The sequence below is a fragment of the Pteropus vampyrus genome, unplaced genomic scaffold (assembly GCF_000151845.1).
Source record: "Pteropus vampyrus isolate Shadow unplaced genomic scaffold, Pvam_2.0 Scaffold7, whole genome shotgun sequence".
Taxonomy (NCBI): Eukaryota; Metazoa; Chordata; class Mammalia; order Chiroptera; family Pteropodidae; genus Pteropus; species Pteropus vampyrus.
In genome coordinates, this window is record NW_011888788.1 from 887,651 (window position 1) to 904,752 (window position 17,102).

The following is a 17,102-nucleotide window of genomic DNA, read 5'->3' on the forward strand; positions in this document are numbered from 1 at the left end:
TTATAGAACTTAAATTTCATCAAAGCCCAGTAGTCAGAGAATACATTGTTGCACTGAAGTAAAGAAGAGATTAGCTCTCAGAGCCTTATGAGAGCTAATCTCTTTACTTCAGTGCAACAATCTTGTCTTTGGCCACAGATCCTAGGTCTTGAGCTGATATTTGAGAGGGAAGATTGGAACTTAATAAAATTATACTCCCTGTATCTTAATTTTCCAACCATTATGTAAGGTTTTCTTTTTCTAGAAAGAGACTAATCTAGAATGAGAATGAATTCTCATCAGTAAAAGCAAAGCTTTAAGTAGGTCATCTGACTTTGCTTTTGTGTTCCACATTCACCATGGTTATAAAAGGGCCTTTCATGAGTTTTCTAGGCTTTCATTGCTGCCAGACTCTCCACAGGCAATGTGAAAGAATTAACGTACCCTCCCCCACCCCCAAAGCCTGTCTCATGGACTCTTTCGTAGAGTGCACACTGCACTATGTTTAGCTCAGTGGGAGCTATTTGCAGACACTGAATATATGAACAATCCTCCTTCCAGATAAAAGATTTCAGTATTGATTAGTGTCATAGCCATTGATGTTAGTATTCACCAGTATTTAATAGATAAAATGACATACAGCCTAATTTTTGCCAAGTTATTAGGCCAGAATTTAATGTTTATGTTAAAGTTATTTATATTTAAATTTTACCTTTGTGTAATTACTGTTGGATAAGAGGTTGATGGATGCTTCAAATAACCTACATACTCATGATTAACTTTTTAAAAGAAGATAATCAATACTGAAATTTGTTTTACCTGTAGGAGTAGAGAAAGAAGTAAAGGCTGAATTTTGTAGGGATATTAAGCAAGCTGCCTGTGGCATAATCTGGGGGTAGTAAAGGATTTTACTGGCATTTAATTCCTACATCTCAAGGAAACCATAACTATATAGAGTTAACCATATTTATTGATTTATTTTCAAGGATTACAGCCTATCAGAATAGTTTCCAAACAATTTTGGTGAAATTAGTTTCTTGGGGCCTTACAGTTTACCTACTCTGTTGTTCCCACTGTAAAATATTCCCTTACATCTTCTGAGTTTTCAGTCACTTAAGTCATTTATTTTCTCTTAATTATCTTTAATATTTACCTTCCATTCCTATCAAGGCTAGACTCTTTGGTTTGGCAATTCAGCTATTGATAGTACTTAACCTTATTGACAATAGTTCTGTTACATTCACCCAGCAAAACCTTAATTTTTTAAGTTCTCTAAACCATTACAGCTTAGAGCATTTTTCCAGAAAAGAATTCTTGAAAAATGGACCTCATCTCATTTGGATCCTTTGGGCTGTCCAATGTCAGCATTTCCTGCCATTTTCTACATACTTCACAGGAAGTCATCAGCATTTATATATGATTTGTTCTCTTTCAACCTAACAAACAAGACCCTTTCTTGAGTGCAAATGTGGCTATTTTCGCTAGAGAATAAAAATACTGTATTTAGTTACCTTGATAACTTCTCTTATTTGTAATAATTTGCCTCTAGGTTCTTAAGGATTGCCTATATAAACATTTATGTTTCCTGCAAATAGTCTTATCCTATCTAATTTTTATAGGTCTAATTTCTTTTTTTTTATTGCAAAGGCTAGGACCTCGTATACATTATTAAATAGAAGTGAAAGCAGATCAGTTTGTCTTATTCCTGATTTTAGATGGAATGCTTTCAGTGTTTCCCTATTGAAGATGATAATTGTGTAGGGTTATTGCTGTTGTTTCAGCATAGTAATTGTTTTATCAGTTTAAGGAAGTCTTCTGTTCCTAATTAAGAGGGTTTTTAAAAAATCATCAATTTATTTGTTTTTATCCAGCGCTTTTCCGTCATCAGTTGAAATGATTATACAATCTTTCTTCTTTGATATAGGTGAATTATAGTTATAGATTTTATATTAAAACATCCTTGTATACCTTGGATAAACTCAGATTGATCATGGATTATCTTTTTATATACCAGGTACAATTTGTTAATATTTTGTTTAGGATTTTTGAATATTTTATTGAGTAGAAGTGAGACTGTAATTTTCTTTCTTGCAATGTTTTTGTCCAACTTTAGTACCAGGTTTCACTCACTTCTTAGGATGAGTTGGAAATTATTCCCATTCTTTCTCAACAACTGAGCCCAATATTTTCTTTGTGGGAAAAATGTAAACTTCTGCTTCAATTTTTTTAATGGGTACAAGAGTATTCAGGGCTGTTTTTTTGTTTTTTTGTTTTTTGTTTTTGTTTTTTTTTTTACATTTCTTTCTGAGCTAGTTTCAAGTTCTGTTTTTCCAGAGATTTGTTCATTCTTTTAAGTTTTCAAAATTATTTGCCTACGTTTAATTGTCTGTTTTCATTTACTGTATCTGTAGTTATTTCCACTTTTTATTGATAATATCAGCCGGCTCTGGAATTTAGAGCCTGTCCCTAATTGCCCAGTACTTGGCCCTGGAGTAAATGGAACAGGTGGATAGTGTCTCAGAGTGTGAGAGCCCAATAAGCAGGTGGTTGGGGTATGAGTTCTGGATTGGTTGATTTGCATATGACAAGCACACTAGCAGGTGAATAGTTTACCATTTCTAGAAACTAGCTAACCCCAAGAGGGGCAGTCTTTCCAGGGTTAGCAAGGCCCTAGATGCCAAAGCATCAGAAACACATGATTAATACAATAATGCATGATTTCACTTATATAAAACCCTAGAAAATACAAATTAATCTCCAGCAACAAAAAATATCAGTGGTTGCTTGGGGACAGTGCAGTGGGCAGAGCAAGAGGGGGATTACATAGGGACATAAGAAAGCTTTGGGGGAGGTGATGGTTATGTTCACAGTTTCTTGACTGTGGTAACGGTTTCACTGCTATATACATACATCAAAATAATAAATTTTACACTTTAAATGTGCTCAGTTTATTATGTCAGTTATAAAGCTGTTTTGAAATTACAGGAATAACCAATAATAAAAAATTACTTGTGCCTTTTTATCTATTTTGTTAGTTTATCAAAGAACCATCCTTGGCCTTGTTTTATTTTTATTGTGTATTATATACTTGTAATTTTTTATGTTAAAGTTATTTAGTATCTTATGTTTTACTTTGTATATAGTATCTTATGTTTTACTTTGCATTTCTCTAATGGTTAATGATTAGTGGCATCTTTAATGTTTGTTTACCGTATGTACATCTTCTTTGGCGAAAATGTCTGTTCAGATCTTTTGCCCATTATTTTATTGGGATACTTATTTTCTTATTGTTGACTGTTGAGAGTTCTCTATATATCTGCATGTCAATTCTTATCAGATAAATGCTTTGCAAGATTTTCCTAGTCCATATTTTTAAAAATTTGTGGTTAAATATATGTAATATAACATCTACCATTATAACCATTTTTCAGTGTATAGTTCTGTGGCACTAAATTTAGTCACGTTGTTGGGTAATCATTACCACTGTTCATCTCCAAAATATTTTCATCTTGCAAAACTGAAATTCTATAGCCATCAAACAACTTCTCCCATTCTCCCCTCTCCCCAAGCCCCTGACACCCACCTTTCTACTTTCTGTTTCTATGAATTTGACTACTCTATATACTTCATATAAATGAAATCATACAATATTTGTCCTTTTGTTACCGGCTTATTTCACTTAGTATGATGTCTTCAAGGGTCATCCATGCGGTAGCATGTGTCAGAATTTCCTTTTTAAGATTGAATAATACTCCACTGTATGTATATACCACATCTTGTTTATCCATTCATCCAGCAACTTAGGTTGCTTCCACCTTTTAGCTATTGTGAATCGTGCCATTATGAACATTGGTGTACAGATATCTGTTTGAATCCTTGCTTCTAGTTCTTTTGGGTATAGACTCAGAAGTAGAATTGTTGTATCATATGGTAATTTTTTGAGGAATCACCTTACTGTTTTCCACAGTGGCTGTACCATTTTACATTCCCACGAGCAATGCACAGGGGTCCTAGTTTCTCCACATCCTTGTTAACACTTGTTTTTTTTTTTTATAATAGTTAATTTTAATGGGTGCGAAATAAATAGTATTTCCGTATGGTTTTGATTTGCAATTCCCTAAGGATTAGCGATGTTGAGTATCTTTTCATATGCTTATTGGCCATTTGTATATATCCTTTGAAGAAATGTTTATTCAAGTGTTTTGCCCATTTTTTAAATCGGATTGATATTTTTGGTTGTTGAGTTGTAGGAGTTTATGTATTCCGGTTTTCATTCCTTATCAATTAGTTGATTTTCACATATTTTTTTCCATCTATGGTTTCCTTTTATTCTGTTGATAGTATCCTTTGATACACAGAAGTTTTTAATTTTGATGAAGTCCAACTTACCTTTTTTTGTTGTTGTTAACTGTTTTTGGTGTTATGTTTAAAAAATCATTGCTTAATTCATTATCATTGAAACTGTTTTCCTATATTTTCTCCTAAGGGTTTTTATAATGTTAGTTCTTATGTTTAGGTCTTTGATCCACTTTAAGTTAATTTTTATATATGGTGTAAGGAAGGGGTCCAACTTCATTCTTTTGCATGAGAATATCCAGTTTCCCACCACCATTTGTTCAAAACACTGTCCTTCTTCCATTAAATTGCTTTTGTAACTTTGTCAAAAATTATTTGGGCATATTTGTGTGGATTTGTTTCTGCTTCTCTGTTCCATAGATCTATATGTTTATCCCTTTGCTAATATCACACCGTCTTAATTATGGTAGCTATATACTAAGCCTTAACATCGAGTAAATGGATTCCTCCTATTCTTTTTCATAGCTGTCCCTGGTTTGTTTTTATTTTTTACTTTATTCATGTAACCTGTATTGTACTTTGGTTTTATATATCTGATAGTTTATTCTAAGGTGTGCTTTAAGCAGAACAAATACTTTCCCATATTGTTCTTTTTCTTAATTCATCTGCAATATAAATTTGTACCAAACTATTTTGTATGCTTGTTTATTGAAGTAATCTGATTGACCTTCTTGCCTCCAAGCTCACGTCTCTCAGGTCCTAAACTGAATCTTCCCTTGGATCTAACTTAAAGGCAGTGGAATTTAACGATCTGTTTTACAGCCTTAGTTGTCTTCTTTCATTCTCTACAAGATTTCATCTGTGGAAGCAAACTGCTCTTCAGGACCTTGGACTCCTGCTAATTTTAGGGATCCTCTTCCTTTTATTTTAGACCCCCCTGTCACAGTGCTTTTCTCTAGAAGATCTATAATGAAAGTTGATTTCTGGTGTTCTAGGACTTCTTCAGAAGCCTTCAGCAGTTTTTAAGCTGTTTTCTCTCACTGGCAAGTATTCAGTGTGCTGTTCCTACCCTGCTCTCCCTTGGTGGCATGTATCCGTTTTCTACTCATCAACACCCACCTATTCTTTCCTCCTGTGCTTGTCAGATGTCACTTGCCTGACTTGCCATTGCTGCTTTTGTCACCCTTACAACCGTCTTCTTCCTTTCTTTGGCTTACTGCCTGGCTTCTGTGGCAGTTGCTCTATCATTGCCTGTCTGCCATTCTGCCCCTTCTCCTACTTCCACCCCCACCCTTGCCCCATGTAGATACAACATGTACATTTTGCATGTTCAGCTCATAACCTTCCCCATGGTATGTCCCAAAGCAGTCACCCTCCTGCTTATAGCATTATGATTCACCTAAGTCACACCTGGGTATTTTTTACCTCTGGCATCTCATTAAGTCTTCAGTTCTACCCCTGTAAATTCTGTTATCAGTCTCTTCTAGATATTCCTGGCCTGCTCTGAGGTCCTCCTGGTTTATTGGCTAAATTACTTCTGAAAGCTTCAGTCAGCGGCTCCCCTAACCTCAGACCCACCATTTAATCCTTCACCCTGCTGTCACTCACTGTTTCTAAAATCTAGATCACTCCTGTCAACCTCCTTGTGCTAAACCCTTTGATGGTTCCTCTCTGTGTTCAGTGGAAAGTCAAAACTTTTTGTTATAGCCAACAGGGCCCTTCGTGATCTGACTGCTACTTCCTCTGGCCTCATCACCTGCATTTCCTCCACATATGCTCGCAGACCCGTCTTTCATGTTTGCAGTTTTCACATTCATTTAACATATTTATTGAGGTCCTGTTTGATGCCCTTAACAAGCTCTTTGCCATTCCTAGAACCAGAAAAGCTTTTTCAAGCTTCCAAGCACTCTCTGCTTGAAAGATTGTTTCTGACCCTTCTCTTGGCTAAGTACTCGAGTTATCCTTCCATTTCAGCTCAAGCATTACCTCCCTGAAAAATTCCTTCTCTGGTCCGCAGTTTCACCACTTTACCTTAGTATTAATTGGCTAACGTCATTTATGGCAGGTGTTAATTCAGGGTTTGAGTAAATAGTTTATTTGTGCCTCACTACTGGTTAGTGAGCTACTTGATAACAGTGTACATATCTAATCTGTCTCTGTATTCCCAATATCTGGTAAAGCATGAAGGGAAGAATGTGAGCTTTGGAATTTTAAAAGCCCTGAGTTTGGTGTATGGCCATGCCATCCTGAACAAGTCCAATCTCATCTAATTTCAGAAGCTAAGCTAGGGTTGGGCCTGGCAAGTACTTGGATGGGAGACCAGCTAGGAAGACCAGGTGCTGTAGGCATGAAAAATAAGGGATTGTAAACTGACAAGGTCCTTGCAATCTGTGAGGTCAACCAAGGGTTGCCTTGCCTAAAAAATAAAATAAAATAAAAGCCCTAAGTTTGAATCTTAATAGCTACTTATTAGGTATGTGGCCTTGAGCAAATTCTTTAACCTCTGTGATCTTTAGATTCTTCATCTGTAGACTGGTAAAACAATACCTGACTCATAAGACAGTTATGAGGATTTAATGAGTTAAAGTGTAGAGAATGCCTAGTACAAGTACCTGCTATAGGCAACCAAGGATTGTAGTTGTAAAAATAATTTTTGTTCTTAATGTAAATAATAAAATGTTGATTGAGTGAACAACTGGCTAAGGAACTGAACCCTCATTCTAGGTTCCTTTTTCTCAAATCAGAGAACCTGAACAGGTTCTGCCCTAGGAGGAGGCCCAGGACGGAGCTAACACTCCGAGCTGCCACTTCTTTGTTTCTCTCACCCCTGAGAGACATCCTCAATAAGGCTGAGAGTTGAATACATTTTTTTTCCTCAGGGAGCTTTATCTCTACAGAAGAGGTGAGTTTACTTAAAATCAGCACTAATACTTGAGCAGTCATATATTGAATATCTGAAAATCAGTGGTTGATTAACGTGAGCACATTAAAAAAAAATCACTGCCCCTTTGTTTAGAAATCTGTAAAATGGATATCATCATCACTTAGTTTTAGTTGCCATTAGGAAGATTTTTCTGTTTCTTCATTAGTCTTTAAGCTTCTGAAGGACCAAATGGTGATAAGAGGAAAAGTCAGGTAATCCTAGATTTGAATTCTACTTCCACATTTACGACCTATGTGACCATCTCTCAGTTTCTTTATTTGCAAAATGGGAGAAAGAAGAGTATCTAGTTTGTAGAGTTGCTATGAGATTTAACCAAGCGAATATTGAGATAATATATACCTGATACTTGATCATATTTTATCAGTACTAATGTATTGAATATTGAACACTTAACTTTAAATAGATGGACTCAGTGAAAGCTATCACAGCCAAAGTGTAAACTTTGGGGAATGTGCAGATTAGCTGAACTCTCCTTTGCTAGTGGGGAATTCATAACGTTAATTCCTTATAACACTTTATTTAGCAAATGTGTGCAGCACTGTGCTTACTAGCAAGAGCGCTGAGAAAAAAATGAATTCCAGAGCACCCTCCCTCATCATTCCCATTCCTAGATCATCACAAGTCTTAGTCTTTATAGCTAGCTGTATCAGGATTGGGGGTGGTTGTGTATATCAGAAAATAAAATAAGGTTTATTTCTTTCTCATATATATGAAATCTGAAAGTAAGTATGGCCAGTATGGCAGTTTGACAGTGTCATTGGAGAACTCATTCCCTTTCTAGCTGTCTATTCTGCTATCCTCAAAGTCACTTCAGGGTCTATAATTACTGCTGCGGCTCTAATCATCACATCTAAATTCCAGACTACAGGAGGGAGGTCTGTGAAAAAAGACTCCGTCCCTTTTAAATCACCTTCTTAGAGATCTCATAATATACTTTATCTTATATCTCCTTGGTCAGAATTTAGTCACCTGTCCACACCTAGCTGAGGAATGGGCAATTTCTCTTTAACACCCAATTTTCTTTGTTCTTCCTCTCCTTGCTCTTAGGTGAGGAAAGCTTATGTCTCAGGACCTTATCTCTCAGGGTCCACTAACAGGGAATTTGTGTCTTTGGCCAGAAACCAACGTGTATGTCTGTGAATGGTTCCTTCACTTTAAGTGAAGGATATATATTTTACATATTTTACCCCTAATACATGTGTTAGCATATATAATAAATTGTTTATAAATTTAACATTCAAAGTTTCTGCAGTTCAAGCTCCCACACCCCCAAAGGTATACCAATATCAGCATTGTATGGTTGGGGAGGATTAAGCAAGAAGAGGCATACAAAGTGCTCAGTGCAACTGGGCTTTGAGATGGGAGGGCTAGCATGTGTGATTTTTAATAGCCAGGAGGCACCATCATCCATTTCAGAATTCAGAGCCTCAACGTGTATTCCTGGAGAATGTCTCAAATCAACTATGCTGATTTCGAATTTTAAGAAAATTTAGAAAATGTTCTTAGACACTCAAATATCATGAAAACAACAGCTATAATTTTTTAGAATTTCCATTGTCATTTATCCCAGGGCTTTTAAGTACTGCTAATGGAATTTTGATTTTCCTCTTATTTGAATGTTAATCTTTCCAGACTGAGCCTTCTAATGTATGTGCAGTGGAAACAGTTTTTTTAAGTAAGAAATGATTTTGTAATGAAATAAGGACTGTATATTGGCCCTTTGTCTGGGTGTGGTAGGGTAGGAGAGAGAACGCAGTGTGTGTGCCATTGTGTCCAGTAAATTAGAGAACTGCCCAAACTTCATGACTCATCTCCCACAGCCTCCCTGCTCAGTTTTCTGCATTCACAGTTAAAGGCTTATGATTCACAAGTACTTTTTGAAAAATGAACAGTGTATAAACTTGAGTTTCTTCCATTATTTTGGCTTTCCTGGAATATATAATTCTATCTTTACTGAGACCTTGTTTGCCTAATCAAAAATGATATATAGCAGTGGTCCCCAAACTTTTTGGCACCAGGAACAATGCTCCTATGAGAATCTAATGCCTCATGATCTGAGGTGGAGCTGAGGCGGTGATGCTAGCACTGGGGAGAAGCTTCGCTCGCTTGCCCACCGAGCACCTCCTGCTGTGCAGCCCAGTTCCTAACAGGCCATGGACCAGTACCGGTCCACAGACTTTTGATATGTAGAATAAAGGAGGAAACCGTATATAATTGACTCTTACTTAGCAAAAGCAGACAGAAAGACGAGTTAAAATAATTGTGATATATCTGTATAATGAAACAGTATGCAACTACTAAAAAGAAAGGTAGCTAGATTTGTTGATGTGACAGAGGTCCAGGATTTATTATTTAAGCAAAAATGCAAGCTGTAGACAGTATGTGTAATATCCTCTTTATAATTTTTTAATGTGTAAGTATATGCTAGTATAGTATAGGAAATTTCTGAAGGATATAGAAAAAAGTATTTAATGATCACTTTGGAAAATGAGACTGGCAGGAGGTGAATGAGACTTATGTTTTGCTTTATTTCCTTCTGTTTGTATATCTTGTAATGAGCATTCTTTACTTTTTTTTAATTGCAGTGAAGGGGAGGAATACCAGTGTCCCTCCTGTTTAACAAAAGTAATGTTTTAATAAGTTGTCTGGGGATCTAATGTAAAACATGACTATAGTTGATAACACTGTCTTGTATAATTGAAATTAAGAACTTAAATGTTCTCACCAGAAATGGATAAGACAAAAAAAAAAAAAATACAGTAATACTTTGAGGAACATAAAAACTTGAATAAATAGAGAAAATACTATGTCCCAGGATTATAAAATTCAATACCGTAAAAATGCCAGTTCTCTCTGAGCTGGTTATTTTACCAGCCTTTTATTACAAAAATTTTCAAATAGAGATAAAAACTGAGAGAATTTTATATCTACCACCTAGATTCTACAATTAATATTTTACTATACTTGCCTTATCACATATTTGTTTATCCATCCCTTTATTCATCCATCAATTCATATTGTTTTAAGGTATTTCAAAGTAAATTGCATGTGTTAGTATACTTCTTCTCAATACTTAAACATGTGTATCATTTACAATATTTGTCAATGGGTAGAGTCTTTTTTAGAGGTAAAATTTATGTACAGTGAATGCACAAATCTTAAGTTACTATTCAGTGAGTTTTGAAAAATACATTAGGTCATGGAACTCAATTCCCTGTCAAGATACAGAATGTTACTATTGTCCAGGAAGTACCCTCATGTTACCTTTACAGTAAATCTTCCGTTTCTTCCCAGGCTACCATTGTTCTGATTTTTGCCACCATAGTTTTGCTTTTTCTAGAAGTGTGTGTGTGTGTGTGTGTGTGTGTGTGTGTGTGTGTGTGTGTGTGTGTGTAGTCATACATTGTATACGCTCTTGCATGGGCTTTTTTTTCCACTCAGCATAATGTGTTTTAGATTCACCCATGTTGTTGTATGTATCAGTAACTTTCTTTTTTGTTGCTTAGCAATACTCCATTGTGAGAAAATATCATATATAGCCTCTTATTATTACCTGAGTTTTCAGTTTCTTGTTATTATGAACATTCTTGTACTAGTCTTTTTGGGGACATGTGATTTATTTCTCTTGGGTAAATATATAGGAATGGAATTACAGAAACATAAAGTAGGTATATACTTAGTTTTATAAGAAGCTGTCAGACAAACTAATTTTTTAAATAATATTAAAATATCACAATTAGTAGCTCAGCTCATCCTAAAATCATCCTGTGACAAGGTGGAACTGTTCCCACTATTAGAATGTGTGCACAGGGTTTCTGTGCACACATTCTAATCATCCAAACTATAGCTAGCAGGGCTGGTTTCCTTCTGACATTTGGTAGTGCATCTTTCCCTCAGATTCAAACCATTTAACTTCATATGTCGAAGCTAGATCATCATCGAAAACCAACTTTTCAAATCCCCAGAGAGAGGTGTGTGAAGAGATGAATTTGGAATAGTATGGGTTGTCAACAAATCAGAGAAAGGTTGAGGGATTTAAAAACAAGGAGGTGTGGGAGGTGAGAAAAAAATACCAGTGGGCTTCCCCGATCCTGTGAATTTTAATTTATTTTTTTTGTAAAAGTTATTTTTAGGGTCAAAATCAAAGGTTGTCTTGTGTACTAAAATCTCCAAAGATCCTCCTCATTCTGTTCAACAGCTGCATAGTGTTACATTTAATGAATGTGCCATGACTTATTTAATCATGTTTCCGTCTCCTACTGATAAACATTTAGCTTATTACCAGTATTTTTTTATTGCAAACAATACTGCATTGAATAACCTTGTACATAGGTCACTTAAAAAATATGGGTGTATCTATAAAGTTTTCAAGTAGAATTGTGTCAGAGGATTGGGCTTTTGTAATTCTGTTAAATATTTACAGATCGTATGAAGCACCTGTTTGCTCAACCCAGTGCAGTGTTCAAGTTTTTTTAATAGTTGCTTCTATCTGATAGTCGAAAAATGGTATTACAGTATAGTTTTAATTTGGCTTTCTCTGCTTATGAGTGAAGTTTTGCATCTTTTCATATATTTAAGAAAAATGTTTGGTTTTCTGTGAATTGTTTCATATCTTTTGTCCATTTTTCTTTTGGATTTTTGATCCCCCTTTTATTAATCTGTGGGCATCCTTTACATATTAGGGAAATTAGACCTTTGTGGATGAGTTGGAAATATTTTTTAAAAGCTCATTCTTTAAAAATGAGGTGGTTCTTTTAGTGGAATGGTAGAAAAAGAAGCCAGGTTGCCATGGACACAACTTTCTAGAAATTTGGCTGCAAGGTGGAGTAGAGAGAATGCTAACTGGAGAATTGATGTAGAATCAAAGGAGTTCCTTTTATTCTTTGAGAAATTTTTGTGTTTAAATGCAGTTATAAAAGGGAGGAATTAAATCTAGGAGATGGTGATAGAGGATGTATGGGATAAGGTTCCTTCTAATGGATTGAGATTCTTAGAAGAAATTGCAGCAAAGGAAGAAATTTTTAAATATGGCGACTGGGATTTAAGGGTGTCCCAGCCCAAAGGCTTCTATTTTCTCTGAAATGAAGGCAAGACCAACAGCTCAAGGGTGTGGGAGGAGATGGCCAGGGGAGGAGAGGAGGTTCTTTTAAATCACTGCTATGGATAATTGGAGAGAGAGCCGAGTAGGGAAATATAGAAAGATTGCAGAAAGTATTCGAAGTTCCATTGAGACAGAAATACTGATATCAACCTTATGAGTTCTTTGATTGCCTTAAGGAGCATTTGGCAGTTCATGTGTAGGGCTGACAGTTGGATTCGTTCAGGATTGGTTTTTTGGGGGGAGGTGGGGATGTTCCCATGTAGGTGTAATAAAACAATATAGCAAAGGAATTTAGGATATTAACAAGGGACAGATTGAACTGACACTAAGTTTTCTTGGTTGGATAGAGAAAAAAATAAAGACAGGACAGAGATATTGGAAAGGAAATTAGAGAAGAGTTCAAGGGATCTGTTTTGTTTTGTTTTGTTTTTTAAACTTAAAAAAATGAAGAGCTTGTTCCATTTTCTTAAACTTTTTTTGAATATAGCATTTTTTCTTTTTTAACAGTTTTGTTGAGATATAATTCACATACTATACAATTCACCCATTTTTATTTTTATTTTATTTTTTCTTCCCCATCTGCCTCCCTCCTCCCCACTCCCCTACTACCCTCTGGTAGCCACTAGTCTATTGTCCATGTGAATATAGCATTTTAAATAGCAACACTATGTCATCTTGAAAGCAACATAATACTTATTTCAACTTTTTTCTATTTTCCCTATTGGGTATTTGGATTATTTCTACTTTTCCAGTTAATGAATGTCTCTATATCATTTTATTCTGAGTTTCAGATTATTCACATTTACTTCAGAATAGAACCATGGAAATGCATCAGAAAACAATATGGACACCTTTAAGTTCTTGTATAATCTTTCTGGAAGGGATTTGTTATTACAGGTTAGTTGGCAGTCTTGCCAGTATTTACCTTCTTTTCATGTGACTCTTGCTAGTGTAGAGAGGAAGAATCTTTCCTCCACCCTCCTAGGTTCTTTCAGTTGGTCTAATAATTAAATTGACATGAGACACATTAACAAGAGAAGTTAGCCAAATTTAATTACATATGTATGCATGGAAACCCCACATACATGAGAGTCAAAGAGCCCATATAAAAGGTTCAAAGACAAAAAGAGAAAATGAGGTATATTTTGACATTCTGAGCTTAGGATGAGGTAAGGTGTCTTTGGGCTTCAGAAAAGAGAAAGGTTGTTCATAGGATGGATGATAAGAGCAGATGTTCAGTAAGTATATGTTTGCCCTGCCATATAGATAGGTTGAAAAAAGTTATTTCCAGTTATAACTCATTGTGGGCAAGTCTCCTAATTTAAATTCATTAAAAGAGAGATACAAGTTTCTGTTTAGCTTTCAAAGTCTTAATTGTCTTCAGCTCAAAATAATTTACATGCCAAAGTGGTACATTTTGGAGAAGCCTCTTCTGAACCCCTACACCAGCACTGAATACTTTATGATTGATCTTTTCTGATTTGGAAAGTAAAAATGTCATCTCATTATTATATTCCTTTGATTAGTGGAGATGGTCAACACTTTTTTTCTTTATTAGCTGTTGCTTTTTCTTTTCTATAAATTATGTTTAAATTCATTTTTCATATTTTTCAGGATTGGGGTTTTAATGTTTTCCATATTGATATATAAGTTCATGTGTTAATCTTTTGTCTTATTTGTGACAATTTCCTCAGTTTTTTTCCTTTTTTAAAAAAACACTTTTTTTAGAGCAGTTTTAGGTTCACAGAAAAATTGAGCAGAAATTATAGCATTCCCAAATACTCCCTGCCCTAAACATGTGCAAACTCGCCCACTATTGACATCCTATACCACAGTGGTACATTTAACGGCCGATGAACCTACATGGACACATCATTGTCACCGAAAGTCCATAGTTTACATTAGAGTTCACTTTCGGTGTTATACATTCTGTGGATTTAGACAAATGTATAATGACATGTATTCACCATTGTGTTATCATACATAATAGTTTCACTGCCCTTAAAATCCTGTGCTCCATCTATCCATTCCCTTTCTCCTCCCTGACCCCACAACTGTTGATCTTTTTCTGTCTTCATAGTTTTATGTTTTCAAGAGTATCATATAGTACATAGCTTTTTCAGACGGGTTTCTTTCATTTAGAAATATGCATTTAAGATTCCTCCATATGTCTTCATGCCTTGATAGCTCATTTCCTTTTAAAGCTGAATAATATTCAATGGTCTGGATGTGCTGCAGGTTATTTATTCACCTACTAAAACTTGGTTGCTTCCAAGTTTCAGCAGTTATGAATAAAGCTAGTGTAAACATCCGTGTGCATGTTTTTGTATGGATATAAGTTTTCAGTTCTCTTGGGTAATCACCAAGGAGCACAATTGTTGGATTTTATGGTAAGAGTATGTTTAGTTTTGTAAGAAACTGCCAAACTGAATGAAAGTTCCTGTTGCTCCAAATCCTCACCAGGATTTGGTATTGTCAGTGTTTTGGATTTTGACCATTCTGATAGGTAGGTGTGTAGTGGTATCTCATTTGTTTTAACTTACAATTTCCTAATGACATATGTTGTTGAACATCTTTTTTTATATATACTTACTTGCCATCTGTGTATCTTCTTTGATGAGATACCTGTTTAGGCCTTTTGACTATGCTTTAATTGAGTTGATAGTTTTCTTATTGTTGAGTTTTAAGAGTTCTTTGTATATTTTAGCTAATAGTTCTTTAACAGATGTGCCTTGCAAAAAGGCACATCTCCTAATCTGTAGCTTGTCTTCTCATTCTCTTGACATTGTCTTTTGTAGAGTAGAGGTTTTTAATTTTAATGAAGTCCAGCTTATTCTTTCATGGATCATGCCTTTAGTGTTGTATCTAAAAAGTCATCACCATTCCCAAGGTCATCTAGATTTTCTCCTGTGTTATCTTCTAGGTTTTATTGTTTGGCATTTACATTTAGAACTATATTCCATTTTTAATTAATTTTTGTGAAGAGTATAAGGTCTGTGTTTAGATTTTTTTTTGTACTGTATGCCCAATTGTTCCAGCACCATTTATTGAAAAGACTTTCTTTGTTCCATTGTATTGCCTTTGCTCCTTTATCAGAGATCAGTTAACTGTATGTAGGTCTGAATCTGGGCTCTTTCTTCTGTCCACTGACCTATTTGTTTGGTCTTTTATCAATATCACACTGTCTTGATTACTATTGCTTTATAGTAAGTCAGATAATATTAGTTCTCCAACTTCGTTCTTCTTCAGTACTGAGTTCGCTATTCTCATTCTTTTGCCTATGTAAACTTTTTTCTTTCTTTATGCCTGGTAGGAGCACCTGGTGTTCCTACGTGGTCTCCCTTCCAAGTACTAACCAGGCCCGACCCTGCTTAGCTTCCGAGATCAGACAGGATCGGGCATGTTCAGGGTAGCATAATCATAGACTCTCTATGTAAACTTTAGAATAAGTTTATCACTATCCACAAAATAACGTGTTAGAATTTCGACTGAGATTGCATGGAATCTATAGACCATATTGGGAAGAACTGACAGCTTGACAATATTGAATCTTCCTATCCATGAACATTGTTTATAATTGATTTATTTTATATTTAGAGGCTTTATTTTTTCTATTGTCAGGTTTTCCATATTTAACTTGAAATTTCTTACATTGCCTCTGTGTTTAGAAAATCCTTATCCTGAGCTCATATATTTATTTATTCCTTTTTATAATGTGTTTTTAAGCATTTAATTCTCCAACTCATCTGAGTTTTATTTTAGTATATGGAATGAGGTAATCTAACCACCCCCAAATGCATAGTTAATTTTCTTTAAACCATTTCCCACTGATTTATCAAGACTAGACATACATGCATATATAATAATCAGCCTTTCAGTCTGTTTCCTAACCCTATGGAGGGAACTTTATGCTTTCCCAATTTTGGAGAGGCCTGTCCTACTTCCCTTGGGACATCACTACGATACCGAATTACCTCTAGGCCATAGGGCGCATGAAGATAGGGGCCTATGAGTGTATTGCTCCCCAGTTGTTTCCCTAGTATCTAGTTTAGGGCACAAATTTGAATGGACGGATGAGCTTGTGTTACTGATGGGAATGTGCCACAGCCCTTTGATATGGTTTGAGGTGGAATAAAGGTTGAGGACAGCTGTGTAATATTTGCTTCAAAGGACAGTACATTCGTGCAGTCAATTTACCTTTTCCACGCTTCTCATTTTGAAGATGCTAAAGCTGCACATAGCAATTACCTGGAGAGCTTTTAAAAGGACATCTACCTCTCTCTCACCCCCAAAGATGAAGTCTGATTGGAGATTTTTTAAAGTTCTTTGGGTAATCCTAAAGTGTAGCCAAGGTTAAGAATCACTGCTCAAAAAAGTTTGTTCTTACTAAGTCTTATTTGTATAAAGATTTAATTAGGTAGTTGGATTCATGGGGGAAATGTGCATGTCAGACTCCCAAAAGATCATCAGTCTCGTGTGCACGTTTAATAGCTGGGAAGATTTTGCCCAAAATACTCATTTACTATAACGTAGAACCTTATCTAACATGGCTCTCTGTTTTCCAGGTCAGCATGGATTCCTGGTTTATTCTTGTTCTACTTGGCAGTAGTCTGATACATGTCAGTGCCAACAATGCAACCACAGGTAAATCGTCATTTGATAAGACTGATATTTGGAATAGAATTTTGCTTTCACATTTAATGGCTCAAATTTGAAGACCAAGGTAGTATTAAAGAAAAAATATTAAAATTTTACTTAAATGATGGTTAAGTAAATGTCTTT

At 35.4% G+C, this 17,102-nt stretch overlaps 1 protein-coding gene and 1 pseudogene across 6 annotated transcripts in view; one reads left to right on the forward strand and one right to left on the reverse strand.

Annotated features, from left to right (window-relative positions):
* Positions 1-17,102, forward strand: part of PTPRA (protein tyrosine phosphatase, receptor type A) — a 114,793-nt gene that overhangs the window by 45,438 nt on the left and 52,253 nt on the right. For all 6 annotated transcript variants that reach the window (XM_023537077.1, XM_023537072.1, XM_023537075.1 and 3 more), the window contains one exon: positions 16,886-16,964. In XM_023537077.1, the coding sequence (XP_023392845.1) occupies positions 16,892-16,964 (73 nt within the window). In that variant the 5' untranslated portion in view covers positions 16,886-16,891. The remainder of the gene's footprint in view (positions 1-16,885; positions 16,965-17,102) is intronic.
* LOC111746847 lies at positions 15,629-15,746 on the reverse strand (annotated as a pseudogene).